The sequence below is a fragment of the Schistocerca nitens genome, chromosome 4 (assembly GCF_023898315.1).
Source record: "Schistocerca nitens isolate TAMUIC-IGC-003100 chromosome 4, iqSchNite1.1, whole genome shotgun sequence".
In the NCBI taxonomy this organism is placed as follows: domain Eukaryota; kingdom Metazoa; phylum Arthropoda; class Insecta; order Orthoptera; family Acrididae; genus Schistocerca; species Schistocerca nitens.
The window spans coordinates 515463297-515482400 of record NC_064617.1 but is presented as its reverse complement, the minus strand read 5'-3'; the positions used below and the strand labels follow the sequence as shown (position 1 = coordinate 515482400).

General features: G+C 44.7%; 1 protein-coding gene across 4 annotated transcripts in view; it reads left to right on the top strand.

The window, feature by feature from the left end:
- LOC126251442 (ubiquitin-conjugating enzyme E2 W) overlaps positions 1-19104 on the top strand; it is an 85928-nt gene that overhangs the window by 26397 nt on the left and 40427 nt on the right. For all 4 annotated transcript variants that reach the window (XR_007545736.1, XM_049951868.1, XM_049951869.1 and 1 more), the window contains exon 3: positions 16610-16712. Coding sequence is in view for 3 of the 4 variants with exons in the window: in XM_049951868.1 (XP_049807825.1) it covers positions 16610-16712 (103 nt within the window). In the remaining variant the exon portion in view is untranslated. The remainder of the gene's footprint in view (positions 1-16609; positions 16713-19104) is intronic.

Here is a 19104-nt window from a genome sequence, read left to right as displayed (position 1 = left end):
GTGGTGGTATTTCCACCACCTAGCTGAACTACGGCAACTGTTAAGCTTTACATCTGCTTTCTGCATTGCCCTCCAGGAGACCTGATTCCTGGCAATATGTACCCCACCCTCCGCAGTTATACGGGATACTACAGGAGCTGTAGTGACTGTAATCGAAAGTCAGGTGGAGTTTGCGTTTATGTCCTAAACTCAGTCTGTAGTGAACCTGCGCTCCTTCAAACCCCTCTTGATGGAGCTGAGGAAATAACTGTCTGCAATGTATTCTTCGTCCAGATGGTGAAGTACCCCTGAATGTATTAGCTGCACTGATTGATCAACTCCCTAAACCTTACCTACTTTCGGGTGATTTTAACGTCCATAACCCCTTGTGGGGTGGTACCGAGCTTACTGGCCGAGGCAGAGATGTCGAAACTTTACTGTCTCAGTTCAACCTCTGCCTCTTAAATACTGGGGCCACACATTTCAGTGTGGCTCAAGGTAGTTACTCGGCCATTGATTTATCAGTTTACAGCCCAGGACTTCTCCCATCTATCCACTGGGGTGCACATGACGACCTGTGGGGTAGTGACCACTTCCCCTTGTTCCTGGCACTGCCCCGACGTCAAGCTCACGTACGCTTGCCCAGATGGACTTTAGACAAGGCAGACTGGGAAACTTTCACCTCTGCTGTCACCGTTGAATCTCTCCCACATGGGGAACATCAATGTGATGGTTGAGCAGGTGACTACAATCGTTTCTGTGGCAGAAAACGATCCCTCGCTCTTTAGGGTGCGTCCTGCGATAGACAGTCCCTTGGCGGTTGCCGGAAGTCGCTGAAGCAATTACGGAGCATTGACGAGCTCTACAGTGGCATAAGAGGCATTCTTCCCTGCAACACCTCATAACCTTTAAACGGCTCCGTGCTCGTGTTCACCAGCTTATCAAATGATGTAAGCAGGAGTGTTGGGAGAGAGATGTCTTGACCATTGGGTGCCATGCATCACCTTCCAAAGTCTGGGCAAAGATCAAACGTGTTTTCGGGCACCAGATCCCAACAGGTGTTCCTGGTGTTAACATAAATTGCAAACACGATTGCTGAGCACTTTGCTCGAGCTTCTGTGTTGGAGAATTACCCCCCAGCCTTTCGCTGTCTCAAACGGTGGCTGGAAGGGAAAGTCATCTCATTTACTACACACCACAGTGAATCCTATAATGCACAATTTACTGAGTGGGAGCTCCTCAATGCCCTTGCACATTGCCCCAAAACAGCTTCTGGACCAGATCGGATTCACAGTCAAATGATTAAACATCTATCATCTGACTACAAGCGACATCATCTTGTCATCTTCAACCAGATCTGGTGCGATGGCATCTTTCCATCGCAGTGGCGGGAGAGCACCATTATTCCGGTGCTCAAACCCGGTAAAAACCCACTTGATGTGGATAGCTATCAGCCCATCAGCCTCACCAACATTCTTTGTAAGCTGTGTATGGTGTGTTGGCAGTTGGGTGGGGTACTGGAGTCACATGGCCTACTGGATCCATGTCAGGGCAGCTTCCGCCATGGTCACTGTACCAATGATAATCTTATGTCCCTAGAGTTTGCCATCTGAACAGCCTTTTCCAGACACCAACACCTGGTTGCCATCTTTTTTGATTTACAAAAAGCGTATGACACAACCTGGCGACATCATATCCTTTCCACATTATACGAGTGGGGTCTCTGAAGCCCACTCCTGATTTTTATCCCGAATTTCCTGTTGCTTCATACTTTCAAGTTGATGCCTCCCATAGTTCCCCCCTTATCCAAGAGAATGGGGTGCCGCACGGCTCTGTATTGTCTCTCTGTTTTTAGTGGCCATTAATGGTATAGCAGCAGCTGTAGTGCCATCTGTCTCACCTTCTTTGTATGCAGATTACTTCTGCATTTTATATTGCTCCACTAGTATTGAGCCCACGGTTTCCAGTTTTCAGCCGCAAAGTTGTGTGTTATGCACTGTTGGCGTCATACCATTCATCTGGAATCCGAACTTTACCTTAATGGCGATCCAACTCACTGTAGTGGAGACATATCGATTCTTAGGACTGGTTTTCGACTCCTGATTGACTTGGCTTCCACTCCTTCGTCAGCTTAAGCGGAATTGCTGGCAGCACCTCAATATCCTCTGCTTCCTGAACAACACCAACTGCTGGCCGGATTGGCCGAGTGGTTCTAGGCGCTTCAGTCTGGAACCGCGCGACCGCTACGGTCGCAGGTTCGAATCCTGCCCCGGGCATGGATGTGTGTGATGTCCTTAGGTTAGTTAGGTTTGAGTAGTTCTAAGTTCTAGGGGACTGATGACCTCAGATGTTAAGTCCCATAGTGCTCAGAGCCATTTGAGCCAACACCAACTGGAGTGCAGATCGCTCTACGCTGCTACAGCTCTACAGAGCACTTGTTCAATCCCGCCTTGACTATTGGAGTCTGGTTTATGGTTCGGCGGCACCCTCAGCGTTGCGTTTACTCGACCCAGTGCACCACTGTGGTGTTCGCCTTGTGACAGGAGCTTTTAGGACGAGTCCAGTGACCAGTGTCCTTGTGGAAACTGGAGTGCCTCCATTGCAGGTTAGGCATGCACAACTGCTGGCCAGTTACGTAGCACACGTTCGTAGTTCTCCTGTGCATCCGAATCACTGTCTCTTTTTCCCATCCACGGCGGTTCATCTCCCGCATCGGCGGCCCAGTCACGGCTTCCAATTGCAGTTCGTGTCCGATCCCTTCTTTCTGAACTGGAGTCCTTGCCTTTACCACGAGTATTTGAGGTCCATTCATGTACATTTCCATGGCGTACACCTGGGCCGCAACTTCGCCTGGTCGTGTCACATGGCCCTAAGGACTCAGTTAACCCCGCGGCTCTCCGCTGCTGCTTCCACTCGATTCTTGACAAATACCGAGGCCACGAAGTGGTTTACACCAGCAGCTCGATGGCTGATGCTCACATCAGATTCGCATATGTCCATGGAGGACATATTGAACAGCATTCCTTGCCCGATGGCTGCCGTGTTTTCATTGCCAAACCTGGTGGCTATATCTCATGCTCTTGAGCACATCCGTTCATGCCCTGGGAAGGCATTTCTTCTGTGTACTGACTCCTTGATCAGCTTACAAGCTCTTGACCAGTGCTTCTGTCGTCATCCTTTGATAGCGACCATCCAGGAGTCCATCTATGCACTGGAATGGTCATCTCGTTCAGTGGTGTTTGTCTGGACCCAAGGTCATGTTTGAATCCCAGGCAACGAAATTGCCGACAGGCTGTCCAAACAGGCTACATGGAAACCGCTTATGGAGATTGACTCCTCTGGAAGTGACCTGCTTTCAGTACGATGCCGTAAGGCTTTGCGGCTTTGGGGGACAAAATGGCATAACCTCAGCACGCACAGCAAACTGTGTGCAATTAAGGTGACTATGAATGTGTGGCAGTCCTCCATGCGGGCCTCTTGCAAGGACTCTGTGGTTCTCTGCCAGCTCCGCAATGGCCACACTTAGGTGACACACGGCTGCTTCGTGCGCCCTGATGACCCATCTCAGTGTTGGTGCGACACCCGGCTGACAGTGGCCCATATCTCGGTGAGCTGTCCTTTGGCTGCCCTGCGACGGACTCTTCAGTTACCGGACTTGTTGACATTAATTTTAGCTGATAATGCCTCATCAGCTAATTTAGTTTTACGTTTTATATGTTACGGTGGGTGTTACCATGCTATACAAATTTCAGCACATATCCTTTGTCCCTTAGTGTTCTCCACTCTAATGCTTTTTGAGTGGATGTTTTAATGTTTTATGCAGAGTGACTGGCAGCTTTCTTGTTTTTACCCCTTCTACGCTTCCCTTGTCGTGTCGTTCTTCTGCTTCTTCCTTTCTTTGTTATTGTGCTGTAGGTCTCCATTCTTTTCATCTTTATGTTGTGTAATTATTTTACTGGGAACAACAAACTGATGGCATCTCAGTTTGGTTTCTTCCCCCCTCTTTTTAACCAACCAACGTACCCTCTCTGCCCTGTCCTCCCCTTTACAATGCCCCCTCTCTCGCCGCCCCCCGCCAACTCTCGCCGCACCCCCGCCAACTCTCGCCGCACCCCCGCCAACTCTCGCCGCACCCCCGCCAACTCTCGCCGCACCCCCGCCAACTCTCGCCGCCCCCGCCAACTCTCGCCGCCCCCGCCAACTCTCGCCGCCCCCGCCAACTCTCGCCGCCCACGCCAACTCTCGCCGCCCCCGCCAACTCTCGCCGCCCCCGCCAACTCTCGCCGCCCCCGCCAACTCTCGCCGCCCCCGCCAACTCTCGCCGCCCCCGCCAACTCTCGCCGCCCCCGCCAACTCTCGCCGCCCCCCCCGCCAACTCTCGCCGCCCCCCCCGCCAACTCTCGCCGCCCCCCCCGCCAACTCTCGCCGCCCCCCCCCGCCAACTCTCGCCGCCCCCCCCGCCAACTCTCGCCGCCCCCCCCGCCAACTCTCGCCGCCCCCCCCGCCAACTCTCGCCGCCCCCCCCGCCAACTCTCGCCGCCCCCCGCCAACTCTCGCCGCCCCCCGCCAACTCTCGCCGCCCCCCGCCAACTCTCGCCGCCCCCCGCCAACTCTCGCCGCCCCCCCGCCAACTCTCGCCGCCCCCCGCCAACTCTCGCCGCCCCCCGCCAACTCTCGCCGCCCCCCGCCAACTCTCGCCGCCCCCCGCCAACTCTCGCCGCCCCCCGCCAACTCTCGCCGCCCCCCGCCAACTCTCGCCGCCCCCCGCCAACGCTCGCCGCCCCCCGCCAACTCTCGCCGCCCCCTCACCCATCTCTCTCTCTCCCCCTCCTCCCTCCTCATTGTCCCTCTCCTCTCACTATTATTAATCTTGAGAAGTGTTAATTAACAGATGTGTTATCTTGATTGCCACAGTTCTAGTAAATAAACAAATGATTTTAGGATTGAGAGTGCAGTCAACAGTAGAACTTTTTTGCAGTTTTTATTGGAATGGTGCTTAGTGTCTACTGAACATTCTTCGCCAATGAGGAATTGAATCACACTATTTCTGAGAGGGGAGCCACTGAAGGAGAGAGCAACATGTTGTGTGTGGCTTTCCGTCAAGGGCATGAAGCCTGGTTGGCCGTACTTGTATTGAACTGCTGTGTACTGTACATTTCTGATGAAAATGTATTGTAATCAGCACATTGTGGACATGCACCTTACGTATGAATGTGCAAATTGTAATGTCCCTGAATCAGATGTATGTTTGTTGGAAGGTTTCCTAATAGACATTTACCAAACAATAAGACATTTCAAAGAATACCTGAATGCCCATGGCACTTTTTCAGTTATCGATCTTACTATCTCATTCGATGCAGAGCTATAATGAATGTTTTTCTTTAGGACAAAATTTTAATTGACATAAATTTGTATTTTTTAACCATTTTATTTAAACATTAAAAGTAAAAATGCAGGATATCAATGAATGTTACATATTTTGCTTTTCACAATGCATCAATATCTGGTACTACTTTTTGAGCACTGCTAATTCAAAGATAGTCTTTTAAACAGAAGTCTGTCAGTGAGCATCTGTGGGTAGATTTTATTCTCTTCGTAGTGGAAAAAAGTTGCTCACATAAGTATGTTGATCCAAACATTGGCGTAATCATAGCTGCAGATTTGTAAAGTTTGTAGAAATTTGTCTTGAAGAAAATGGTTATAAAAGTCTGCAAGATTAATTTTAATATTAAACTTGAAACCAATTACCTTTCTCATTGTAGGTCTCCAAGTTTTAACTGCAGTTCAGTTTCCACATTACCAACATGAAAATAAAAGTGAAAAGGAATTAAACTTTAAAAAAGACCAGTGTTCACAAGTGCTAGCTGTCTAAACACAAAGGCCCTGAACACAGTCATACATCTGTGACATTAACATGTTCTTACCCTGCAATGCTAAATTCAGAACTTTCAAATGGCGTGTAATGTCACAGAGGTGGACCAAAACTGCTATCCACCATTTGTTTTCAATTCAGCACCAGGCTTCTCACTCATGTCCATAAATATATCTATTTCACTCCAAAGTTCAAAAAATCTCAAGGCTTTTACCTTCACCCAGCTAGTGTATTTCACAGTGATGTGGCACATCGCCATAAATGCTTTTCTGGTCTTCTAAACAGGGTTTAAACTGGTGATGATTGAGAGCATGACAGCAGATGAAATTTCTTGTATGAATCACAACTTTCATCACTTCTGTCATGTTCACACTTTTAACACAAAAATTCTCGTAGTGGAAAATGCAATGCATTGCACAAGTCTCATGTGGAATGGACAACAATTGTAGCATCTCTCATAAAAGAGTCATGAAACAAGTATTTTGGCCAACTATAGCTGTTGCGCCATCTGCGGACACTGATGTGAGGTTTTTCCATTGTAGACCCATATTTTCAACTCACTTCTGCACACAAGTGAGATTATTTGGCCCTGCTGTATTGTCTTTCATCAGAACCAAGTCCAGTAATTCTTCTGCGACAATGAGACTACCATCTACTATGCAAATGTAAATCATCAACTGCACAATGTCAATAATGCCTGTGCACTCATCCAACTCAATGAAAAGGCAATATTTTTTGCAAGAACCATTACCTTATTTTAAACATTATTAGTTATTTCTTGAATTCTGCAAATGGTTGAATGAGAGAAACTAACTGCCTGAAACTCATGAAGTCTCTCAGGAGCTATTTGCTCAGCTGCGGACACCAAACATGTCTTTATAAGCTCTCTTTCAGTGAACTGATCATTGCTTTGGCAATCTGAAAAGTAGTATTGTTCAATTTGCAGGTGCATTTGCTGAGTGTTCCTCCTGAAAACAAAAATATATTTTTGTAATGAAAGTATTGGGGAAAATTATTAAGGTGTTTATTTCTCTGATTAAATATGATGAATATTTATTTCAGTCACATTACTTAACTCTTTCTTTAATTTTTGCACATCTCCACTTCTCATGCTCTTCACCGTTGTAGTGTCCATAATCTTTTGTGGAGAAGGTATTGTGATACATTTGTAAATTGAATTTTTCATTGTGTTCAGAACTCTGAAGCACACGAAGCATCTTAATACACCATCACATACCTTGAGCATTTAGGCATCCTGCACTGGCATGTTGTAGAATTATGTTGGTGTGTCTGAACTGCACTTTGAAGCTCCTAACACAGCCATCAAGCTGTTTTTTTTTTTTTAGTGATTTTAAAACAGCTGCTATCTACACTGTGCAGTAAGTATATACATTTGCATCCAGCACTATGCCAAAACCATCTATGGTCATTCCTCTGAAGGAAGTCACTTCCCTGGAGAAACTTTAATTTCTCTTATCTTATCTTTGTGCTCTGTATGCAAAATGTGGGTGGGTGGTTGTAGAATCATTCTGCAGACTGCTGCAAATGCCAGTTGTCTAAATTTTCTCAGTAGTGTTTCTCGAAAAGAATGTTGTCTTCCCTTCAGGGATTCCCAATTGAGTTCATGAAGCGTCTCTGTAATACTTGCGTGTTGATCGAACCTACCAGTAACAAATTTGAAATATGTGGTATTCTTTGCAGATGAACTACACTTTCCTAAAATTCTCCCAGTAAACTAAGCTGATCCGTCACCTTCTGTACTAGCACCCTTATGTGCTCAGTCTATTTCACATTGCTTTGTGACTTTATGTTTAAACATTTAATTAAGGTATAGTAGTTCTTTTTAAAATTTCAGAAAATGTGCGCACGGGAAGACATCGGAATCACATTGTCACAGAATTATCTTGGAGTCGCCAACCTCCTCGCAAGCATCACTTGCATCTGACTCAAGTATACAATATACAGGATCGATTATTTTTTACTTTCTGAAGTAGCCTATGTCCTTCCTAAAAGTTCAAGCCATCTCCATACCAGATGTCATCAAATTTGGTTCAGCAGTGTAGTTGTGGAAATGTAACATACAGGGTAACTTTTGCATTTATAGTATTAGTATGGATAAGAGTGGTACAGTCACACTTCCCTGGACACTCCTGATGATGAACAACCTAATCCATATGCTTGGATCTTCATTAACTTTCTCCAGTGGGGCACCATATCAGATTCCAATGTGGGATCTGGCTATTGCCCTTCATCCATGGTTGACAGGAGATCATCTGAGAACAGTGAAAGCTGAGTCTCACATGAGTAATGCTTTCTGAATCCATGCTGGTTTGCAGACAGAAGCTCTCCCATCTCAAATTTATTATATTCAGACTCAGAATATGTTTAAGAATTTTGCAGCAAATCAGTCAAGTACATTGGTCAGTAATTTTTTGATTCTGTTTTTGTATCCTTCTTATATACAGGAGTCACTTACACTTTTTTTTTTCCCATTGCTTGGAAATCTGTGCTGGGCAAAAGATTCATGATAAATGCAAGCTAATTGAGGGGCCATTGCTGTAGGGTACTCTATGTGAAACCAAATCAGAATTCCATCCAGACCTGGTGACTTATTTGTTTCAAATTCTTTCAGTTGCTTCTCTATGCAAGGGGTACCTATTACTACGTTCTCCATATGGGTGTCAGCACGATGATCAGACAACGGTATGTTTGTGTGATCCCTCAAATGCAAGCTCTAAAATTTCAAAATGAAAATTGTTTTAATATCAGTACAGTTGCTGATTCTCCTGGGACGAAAATGTCGTCTGTAATGTTGATCAGAATTTTGACTGCCTCCAGAGGGCTCGCCACTCTTTGGCGGGTTTGTGCTTGGCTACCATTGGGCTCCCGCCTTTTCAGCATCTTTTGCCTTCCATGCTGCATGCCTGTCTTGCTATTCCTTTTTCCCTCCCTTGGGGAACATGTCTAGGGTGTTTCTTGGGAATGTGTTCTGCATTTTCAGTAGCTGACATCAGAACAGTCTCACCACTGTTTTTAGTTTCTTTTTTTCTTTCTTCATTCACCTTCTCCTGTCCTTCCTGTGCTTCGGTGTTTGAGGTTCCTCTTTGTCTTCTTCCTCCCTGTGCACTCCTAAAGCCCGGCCCATGTGCCTGACACATAATAGGTGCCTAGGTAATGCATAATTCCCAACCCCAGGTCAACAGGTAGGGTTTGCACCTATCCCCTGGTACAGCCAGTCCCAGGGAGGGGTGATTGCCTAAGTTGCAACCTTCCCAAATTGCCGATTGGTCCCTCTGTCAGGTGTTCTGGAGATGTGACCTGAGGTGTGAACTATCACCTAAGGCAGCTGTACTCTCATCTAAGGGGGGCCATTGAAGATGCTGACAATCATCCAGCAGTGAGCCAATCATCATCTTCGCACTCAACATATACCAAATGTAAATGGAATGAAGCTCCTGATACATAGACTCTCCCAGCTGCACCACAGTTCTTCATGGTTTCACGTACTGAAGATGGTCAGTCCTTTGCAATGGTAAATCTGTTTCTTATTCACAAATGTGTTGATGCAATTGAAAAAAGTTGATTGCCGGCCCTGTGAAATCCTGCTGTTGTTTACGCAATGGCACTTTGCTTTTAGAGACTACTACTGATTCTCAAGCACAACTACTGCTTGCCGCTTCGCTCCTCCACAGCTATCCTGTTTGTGTCGAGGCCCATAGAACTCTGAAATCTTCCCGTGGTGTTATTTGCACTAGGCTGCTCAATGCTCTGACGAGGCAGAAATCCAAACATATCCCTCTGACGAGGATGTCATTGCAGTCCAGTGGGTGATGAAAAACATAGATGCACCCTTAGTGCCCACATGCACTCTTTGTCTCACTTTTGGCAGAGTGGTGCTTCCGTCCAAGATCAAAGCAGGTTATGAAGTTACCACAGTCCGTCCAGAAATTCCAAAGCTGATGCGCTGCTATCAGTGTCGTTGTTTCAGCCATACTTGAATGTCCTGTTGACACCTAGCCAAATGTGTAACATGTGGTAGGGATGCACAACGAGGGCAATTGTGTGCCTTCTCTTCCCCACTGTATCAACTGCAATGGCTACCATGTTGCCTCCTCTCGAGATTTCCCGTGTATCTTGATGAACAGGCTGTCCAGGAGATCCAGTAAAGGAAAAAGTGCCTTACCCGGTCACTCACAAGTTATATTGGCTCGTTGCAAACCCTGTGTTCTACCATCCAGCACTTACAGTAATGTTCTTGCTACATTTTGCTCAATGAAGGACATGGCCATGCAGACATGTGACCTCAAATTCAGCACCGTGGTTGTAAAATTGTCTGGTGTCATGGTAGCATCCGCATCTCCTCCTCCAGCTGTGCAACAAGCCACCAGACTTTTGCCTCATGGGGGCGATGTCACCTGCTACACAACTGGTAGGGTGGAATGGACAGAAGGAATACCCCTGTGAAGACTTCCTATGTCTCCCCCCCCCTTTCCCCCCTCCCACCAGCCAACAAATGACTGAGTCTTTCTCTGCCAACTGGAAAGGCTTCAAGGAATCAAAGGCAAATGGTCTTCTCCTTCACCATCTCGGAGACCCTCTTCAATTGTGTCACTACGTGATATGTCACCGGTGCGCACCGCCAATTGTTTTGCTGCCCTGGACTTTATAGACCAACTGAAGGAGAATGCCAATGTCTCTGTGGGTCTCATGGTGCAGGATCCTCCAGCTTCTATACTCTGTAGCAGTGAGTCTTCAAAAGCTGGCACTTTGAGGTCACCAAGGTGACACCCCTTCATTTTTTCTCTCCTTCCCTTTCCCTGTCATGACTTTCCTCCAAAGGAATGTACACGGCCTTCCATCCAACAAAGAGGACTTATGGCTGCTCTTTGATTCCCAGTGTCCGCTTGTTCTCTGCCTCCAAGAAACAAAATTGCACCCGCACGATTTCTTTGAGCTCCCGCATTTCTTCCCAGTCCGCTTCGACCTTTCCCCAGAAGATGGCATTCCATCTCATGGGAGTCATACTGCTCATCCAGGATGACATTCATAGTCAACCCATTTCCCTGACTACCTGGCTTCAAGTTGTTGCAGTCTGCATTTTCCTTCCTCACCTGACCTTTTTCCTTTGTACCATTTACTTCGCTCTGTCATTCGAGGTCACCAGGTTAGACGTCTTCCAAATTATTGGGCAGCTACCTCACCCCTTTCTGCTGCTCGATAACTGTAATGTGCACCATTCCCATTGGGGTTCTCTCAGAAGAGTTGCCCTTTCAGCTGACCTTCTCAGTCAACTTTAACCTCATCTGCCTTAACACGGGAGTCACCCGTGTTTCTTTCAGACTCCACGTACACTTATTCCCATTTGGACCTATCCTTCTGCACTGCCCAGCTTGCCGATCATCTCGAGTGATCTGTTCTCTCTGACACATACTCGAGCGACCATTTCCCGTGTACTATCTGTTTGCTGACTCCTACCCCACGTACGTACACACCCAAATGGTAGCTTTCTAAAACCAACTGGAGGCTTTACTCCTCCTTGGCGACCTTTGACGAACAACATTTCCCCCATTTGTGATGACCAGGTGGAATATCTTACAACCATTATCCTTACCGCCACAGAACGTTCCATCCCTCACACTTCGTCTTTACTGCACCATGTAATGGTCCCTCAGTGAACTGAGGCGTGCCGCGATGCAATTCGCGCGTGGAGATGTGCTCCCCACATTTGTAACCGTCATCGTGGGATGGAAAACTACATTCGTTATAAATAGTTGCGTGCACAGTGTTGTTGCGGTCATCGTGATAGCAAAAAAGCTAGCTGGATTTTATTTACTAGTTCTTTCAACAGTTCCACTCCCTCTGCCGTTGTGTGGGCAAACCTCCAACAGCTCTCTGGGACCAAGGTCCATTCCCCAATTTCTGGCCTGACAGTAGCAGACAATGTCATAGTGGACCCTACTGCTATCTCCAATACCTTGAGCTGCCATTTTGTGCAAATTTTGAGCTCCTCCCACTATCAGCCCACCTTCCTCTATCGGAAACGAGTGGAGGAGGCACGGGCGATACCCTTTTCTTCTCAGAATCATGAGTGCTACAATGTCGCCTTAACTATGAAGGAGCTAGATCATCCTCTCACTTCATCCCAATCCTCCATCCCAGGGCCAGACGATGTTCACTTTCAGATGTTGCAACACCTTTCTCTTATGGGCGAGTATCTTCTGTTTCATACATACAACTGCATCTGGCCAGAGGGCATGTTTCCCAGACCATGGTGTGAACCCACTGTCATACCCATACCTAAGCCTGGTAAGGACAAACACCTTCCATCTAGCAGCTGCCCCATTTCTTTCACCAGCTATGTATGCAAGGTGATGGAACATATGATTCATGCTTGGCTGGTATGATGGCTCAGCCTTGCAATTTACTAACCACTGCACAGTGTGGATTTCGAGTGTGTTGTTCTGCAGTTGACCATCTTGTCACTTTGTCCACCCATATCATGAATGGTTTTATGCGGAAATCTCAGATTGTGGCCATGTTTTCTGATTTGGGGAAAGCCTACGATACCTGCTGGAGGACTGGTATCCTCTGCACTCTCTACATGTCAGGCTTCCATGCCTGCCTGCCCCATTTCCATCAGGAATTTTTAAAAGACCGACTTGTCAAGGTACGTGTAGGTTCTGCATTGTCAGACACTTTTATCCAGGAAAATAGTGTGCCTCAGGGTTCCATCCTGTGTGTCATCCTCTTTGCTGTTGCCAGTAACCCTATTATGGCCTGTCTCCCACCAGGTATCTCCTGCTTCCTTTTCATTGACGATTTTGCCATCTATTGCAGTTCTCCACTGACCTGTCTCATTGAGCTTCATCTTCAGCTATGTCTTGATCATATTTACTCATGGAGCATTGACAGAGGCTTTCAATTTTCACTCGCAAAACCATTTGAATGAATTTCTGGCGGTGCAATTGGTTTCTTCCACCGTCTTTACATCTTGGGCCTGTTGCTCTTCCATTCATTGAAAGTACGAAATTCCTGGGACTGACGCTCAATAGTAAACTTTCTTGGTCCTCCCATATGTCTTACCTGGCAGCCTGCTGTACGCAGTCCCTCAGTGTCCTAAGTATCCTCTGTGGTACTTCCTGGAGAGCAGATCAAACCACCCTCCTCCATTTGTACTGGTCCCTTGTCCGTTGGAAACTATACTATGGGTGTTTCATTTGTGCATCTGCACATCAATCCCTCTTATGCCGTCTCATTCTATGCACCATCGTGGCATCCGTTTGGCGACTGGTGCCTTTTATACTAGTCGGGCTGAGAGTCTGTACGCAGAAGCTGCCGAACTTCCTCTGTCCTACCACCATGACTTTCTCCTCAGCAGATATGCATGCCATTTGTCTGCCATGCATGGCTACCCATCATACACCTCCTTCTTAGATGACTCCTTTGATCGTCAGTATGGGGCACATCCCTCTTCTCTGTTACCTCCTGGAGTTCGCTTTCGGCTGTTGCTTAACTTCACGCTGCCTTCCACTTTCCTGATGGGTATGAACCCTTCACCACCTTGGCTTCGTGCGGCGGTCCGTGCTCACCTTGGCCATCATTTGCTTCCTAAGGACACTACTCCAGCCTCGCTCTATCACCTTCACTTTCACGACCTTCACACGGAACTTCGCGAAGTACCTTTGTATACACTAATGGCTCTCGGACTGATCATGGTGTCGGGTGTGCCTTCATCATTGGCACCGACATTTTTCGATATCGGCTTCTGGAACACTGCTTAGTATTTACAGCAGTGCTCTTTGCCCTGTATCAGGCCACGCAGTACCTCCGGTGACACAGGCTTTTCAATTGTGTCATCTACTCAGTGTGTCTCAGTGCCCTTCAAAGCCTTTGTGTGCTGTACACCATACATTCCTTAGTGCAACTGGTCCAGGAAAGCTGTTACTTGCCAACTCTTGATGGAGTCCCTGTTATGTGTATGTGGGTTCCTGTTCGTGTCGGTCTGACAGGAAACGAGGCTGCTGCCAAGGTTGCAGTCCCCGTACCTCAGCCCACTAGTTCTAATATTTCCTCTAATGATATCTGTGTCGCCACCTGTCAATAGGTCATGTCACTTTGGCATCTTTGCTGGTCCTCCCTTCATGGGAACAAGCTCCGGGGAATTAAACCTCTCACAGCAGTTTGGACAACCTCCTCTTGGCCCTCTCGCCATGAGGAAATCGTTTTAGCTAGGACACTGTGTTCTTAGCCATCACCATTTGTTAAGTGGTGCTCCCACATCACTTTGTGCTCAGTGCCCTCAACCTTTGACGGTCCACCATTTCCTGATGGAATGCCCTTTTTTTAAACACTTACATTCTCATTTGTGTTTGTCGTTTGAGTTATTGGCTGTTTTAACGAACTATGCGTGGGCTGTCGGCTGCATTGTACTTTTTATCTGTCATAGCAATACAGTGAAGGTCATTTAATCTTTAGTTCAGGACCTCTTTTTCTCTATGGCATATTTTATAGACCTTTCTCCAAATCCCTGTTTTTAGCTGTCTTCCCCCTTCGTTTTTAACTCCTCTCTTTGTCTTCATGTTCTACAGTTGTGACTTGGACGTGTATGACACTAGTTGTTTTTGTGCCCTAAAACAAAACGAAACAAACAGAATTGTGTCTGTGGTCACTAACTCTGGTTTCATTTGCAGCTCTAATGTTTTAAACTGCTTTTCAGATGAGGTAAATATGGTTCGGGTTAGGAGTCTCCCACCACATGCTAGACCCGGATGAGGGATGGGTGATTTAATTTTTTAATCCCGTAGTCAACAACAAAATTTTTTTGTTAATTATGTTATGTCATGGCATCTTTCAGTTACTGCCATAGTCAGACCCAAAGTTCAATGTCATTGTACAGTAAAACAAGCAGCTGCAGTAGACATTTCAAAGTAGGTTTTATTTTGCATTGACACTGAATTTTGTTTCTGATTCTGGCAATACTTGAAGCACATCAGTTTGATCAGCTGCTGAATGTGTATGACATGCTGAACCATAGGCATATCAATAAAAATAGCTTATTAGTTTTCAAATTAGAAATAGGATAAAGTTTTGCCCAAGCTGGGTGTCAAATTTGTTGAAATATGACCAAAAGCATATGTGGAGAGCAATTTATCAGCATCGTTGAAACTTTTTAAAGTTGTTTCTAGTGCCAGTTTAAAACTGTGGCTGAAGCATCAGTCAACCAGAATGAACTTGGTGATTATAACTTCGGAAACTGATGGACCTCCGTCATAAAAGATGAAGTTGATTTCTTTTGCCAGAAAGTTTATAGCCAGTGTTTCCTAGGATGTAAAAGGATTTACTTTTATTTATTACCTGAGCTGGATGAAAATGTGTGAGAAGAGGCCTGGAGTGAATATAGTGTAGTGGTAAAGCAAAGGGATTTGAAATACAAATTGTTAGAACACTAATCTGATTTACAAGATTTTGTACCCTCTGGCTTCCACCTTTTTCCACATGTAAGAAATTTGTGTCTGGATAACATTGTGAACCCATTAGTTATGTTTTAGTGTCAGCTGATGTAGTTTGCAAGGCATTCAGAAGTTCATGTCAGGGATGAAATATGTTCATTAGAAAAACATTGATCTGAGTGCAGTGCCTTTTGATATAATGGATTTTACACACATGTAGTATGTGGACAGGAGTAGATAGCATCGAATCTCCATGCACAGGTCATGTTAGTCTTGTAGATTAGAAGGAGGGGGCTACTGAATTCTGAGTTTCATTCCTTTCTTCTTGCTTGAAAATAGATTTGATGTATTACATGTGTCTGAGCACAACGTATGTTGATATAGATGAGGAAGAAAGTGTTCATTCAACAGTAGCATATAATAATGATAATATATGATGTTCTTTCTAGAATCTTTTGAGGATAGGTTTTCAAATAATTTGGCATACCAAATAAAGCGTGACAGTACATTAATAGTATCAGAAGAAAAATTCGCATTAGAAATCAATAAAATTGCAGAGACTGAGTGGCTGGCCACTGCTTACCTTTAGGAGGTGAAATTCCAGTACTGCCGATTAACACATTTAAAAGTGATCTAGATTTTTGTTTCTCCTTGTCCCCTCTACAGGTGGGTTCCTCCCATGCATGGGTCTGAGTGACCTGTTTCTCCTTTCTGACCGTCCCCAACCTACCCTGCTTTCCTTCTTGAGGAAAGAACTAATAGTTCCAAAGGCTACGAACAGATGTTTGCTTTTAAATGTAGTTACTGGCAGTAATGACCAGCCTTTCTCTCTTCGTAACTTCACAGGACTTTCTTATGAAATTTGCTGAAAACAATCAGTTACAGTTTGAAAGCAAAAGTACTAACATAAATCAATATCTGCTTGACAACTCCGTCCATGTCATAGAAGAATCATTCTTAAGTAATATATATATATTATAGTCCTCGATTTGCATTCAGGTTTATATATATACATAGGGATTTTTGTATGTCACTGTACTGAGACGTCAATGGGATTCTAGTGTTTTTTCATTCTACCTCATTTTTGTTTCAGCCTTTACATGATTTGTTTTTGAAATGGCCATTTGGAGTGGAATGGCAAACACAATGTTTCTTATATTCATGTACCCTTACTTGTAGATATTGTTTCCTGTGTTTTATGTATTAAGGCTGGAAATATATTTGTTGAATTATAGACAGCAAGGGCCATTGGAAGTCAGTTACATTTGTATTAATCATTATTTTTGTATTTCTCTCTTTTCTTTTCCAGATGGATTATTCAGATGGATGGTGCACAAGGTACACTATATGAGGGCGAGCAGTTCCAACTCCAGTTCAAATTTAGTTCAAAATACCCCTTTGACTCACCAGAGGTACTTAACATTCGGGTTCTTTTTCTAAATATGACATTCATAACCTTGATTTAAACACTTTAAAGGCTAATATTTGCAAAGATTTCAAGATCATGAAGGAATGTGAAAAATTAATTTATATAAAATATAGTTAATAACAACAAAGGTCACCAGTTACAGTGTCAGAGACAATATGTAATTGTTGTCAGTAAGATGGTTTAACTTTCATGAGAAATCTTCACTTAACATCAGTACAGAAGTACAATAAAAGAATTTTATTTATTATCAATGCCCATCAGTAGTTCATTGATTTGGAACTGCAAGTTTCTTTCTAAGAGAGTGGATCAGACCTAAAGTGCATGGAAGATGGAGATAAAGAGCAGTTCAGTCAGGACAGTGACTGACTAGTCAATTCTTCCTTATTGCAGAAAAATACAGTAGTAAAAGCAGTGAAATCAACAACACAAGACACTGTCATTAGAGGTGTGAATTGTCCTATCACAAAATCTTTACTTTACGTATGGTATATAAAGTGAGACGTGATAGGTCGCAAGTAACGTAAAAGGAAGCTCAATCTGGGTTTCTAATTCTGCCAAAGTCCTGCAATACAAATGGATAACTCAGTAATCTGGACAGAGATACAGAAGAGCTGCGATCTGATTAAGGGTATAATCACCTGAGAAGATTGTGAGGAACCCATGGTAAGCATTAGTGAGGATGGCTGGTAGGGGTGGGGCACTACTTCATCCAAATACAAGACGAGTGTGTGAGTCAAATTTTTAATTTTAATAGAAGATAGACAGTCAAAAAATGAAAGCAAAAATGAAATAAAATACATGGGTAAGAGTGTTCTAGGTGATAATGTCTGCTGCCACCACCACCACCACCACCACCACCACCACCACCACCATTACCCCCATGAGCACCACCACTGCCAGCTTCCAAACCCACCACCACCAGCACCCCCTACCTCCACCAACAGTATACCCCCCCCCCCCCCCCCATCACCACCTCCACCAAAAGCAAAACTGCCTCTGGTAACAATTTCCACAAGAAAACAGAGTAGTTTAGAACTTCACAAAAAATTCCAAATTGAAGTGTAGAATGATTACTTATTTGTAATGCACTGTCTGTCTTACAAGGGGAGGCCGCCAATTGTGAAATTCAGATTCGATGTATACTGCGCATAATAAAAGGTCATGGCCAGAGGTGTAATGTGGCAAAGGACCAAGATGCACTTCTCAGCCGTTGTCGAGAAAATTGACAGTTAAAAGAAACCGTTGCAGTGAAATACTCTCTACGATTAATAATTTTCTACAGCGTTGTGGCGCAGCGGTAAGCGCTCGGGTTCGTAATCCGAAGGTCACCGGATTGGATCTTGCGCCATGAAATTTTTTTTAAATTTGTTTTTTGTAATTCAAATGTATACACACACACACACACACACACACACACACACACACACAGATATATATATAATTCCCGGCAATCAGTTGCAACAATTATGCATATAATAAGTTGTTTAACAGGGTGTACCAAAGCTCTCGCGTACGCACTGATTTTCGACGATGTTATAAGTTGCGCTAGGGACCACATCTACCTTCTTTCGAAGTTAGCAGGCAACTACGCTGTTATGCAGCGGCTTGTTTCTGCCCATTCAACATCTGTCCTTCAAGTGTAACGAGCGAGTAACGGAGTTTATATTTCATACCTGCCACAGCAAATTTGTGTTTGTGGGGTCTCTCTTCTAATTCGAATGTTTGACTTACACTATACGTATTCCTTTCGGAATATCGTTTCTACGTCTTCCGTTAACTATATGTGGTAAACATTATGAAGACAATTAATAACATTTGTGAAATACAACTTTGTTTGCGGAAAACATGATGATGATCGAAGTCGCCAGTTTTTCCACAACAAACGACTTTCAACAACTTATTATATGCATAATTGTTGCAACTGATTGCCGGGAATTATATATATATATATATATATATATATATATATATATATATATATATATATATGTGTGTGTGTGTGTGTGTGTGTGTGTGTGTGTGTGTGTGTACACATTTGAATTACGAAAAACAAATACTAAAAAAAAAAGATTGCATGGCGCGAGATTCGATCCGGCGACCTTCGGATTACGAACCCGAGCGCTTACCGCTGCGCCACGACGCTGTAGAAAATTGTTAATCATAGAGAGTATTTCACCACAACGGTTTCTTCTAACTGTTGATTTTTTCGACAACGGCTGAGAAGTGCATCTTGGTGCTTTGCCACGTCACACCTCTGGCCATGAGCTTTTATTATGCACAGTATGAATCGAATCTGAATTTCACAATTGACGGCCTCCCCGTGTTAGATAATTTCAGTCCATGCTTGAGCCCCAGGTTGTAGTGGAGAGATGCTC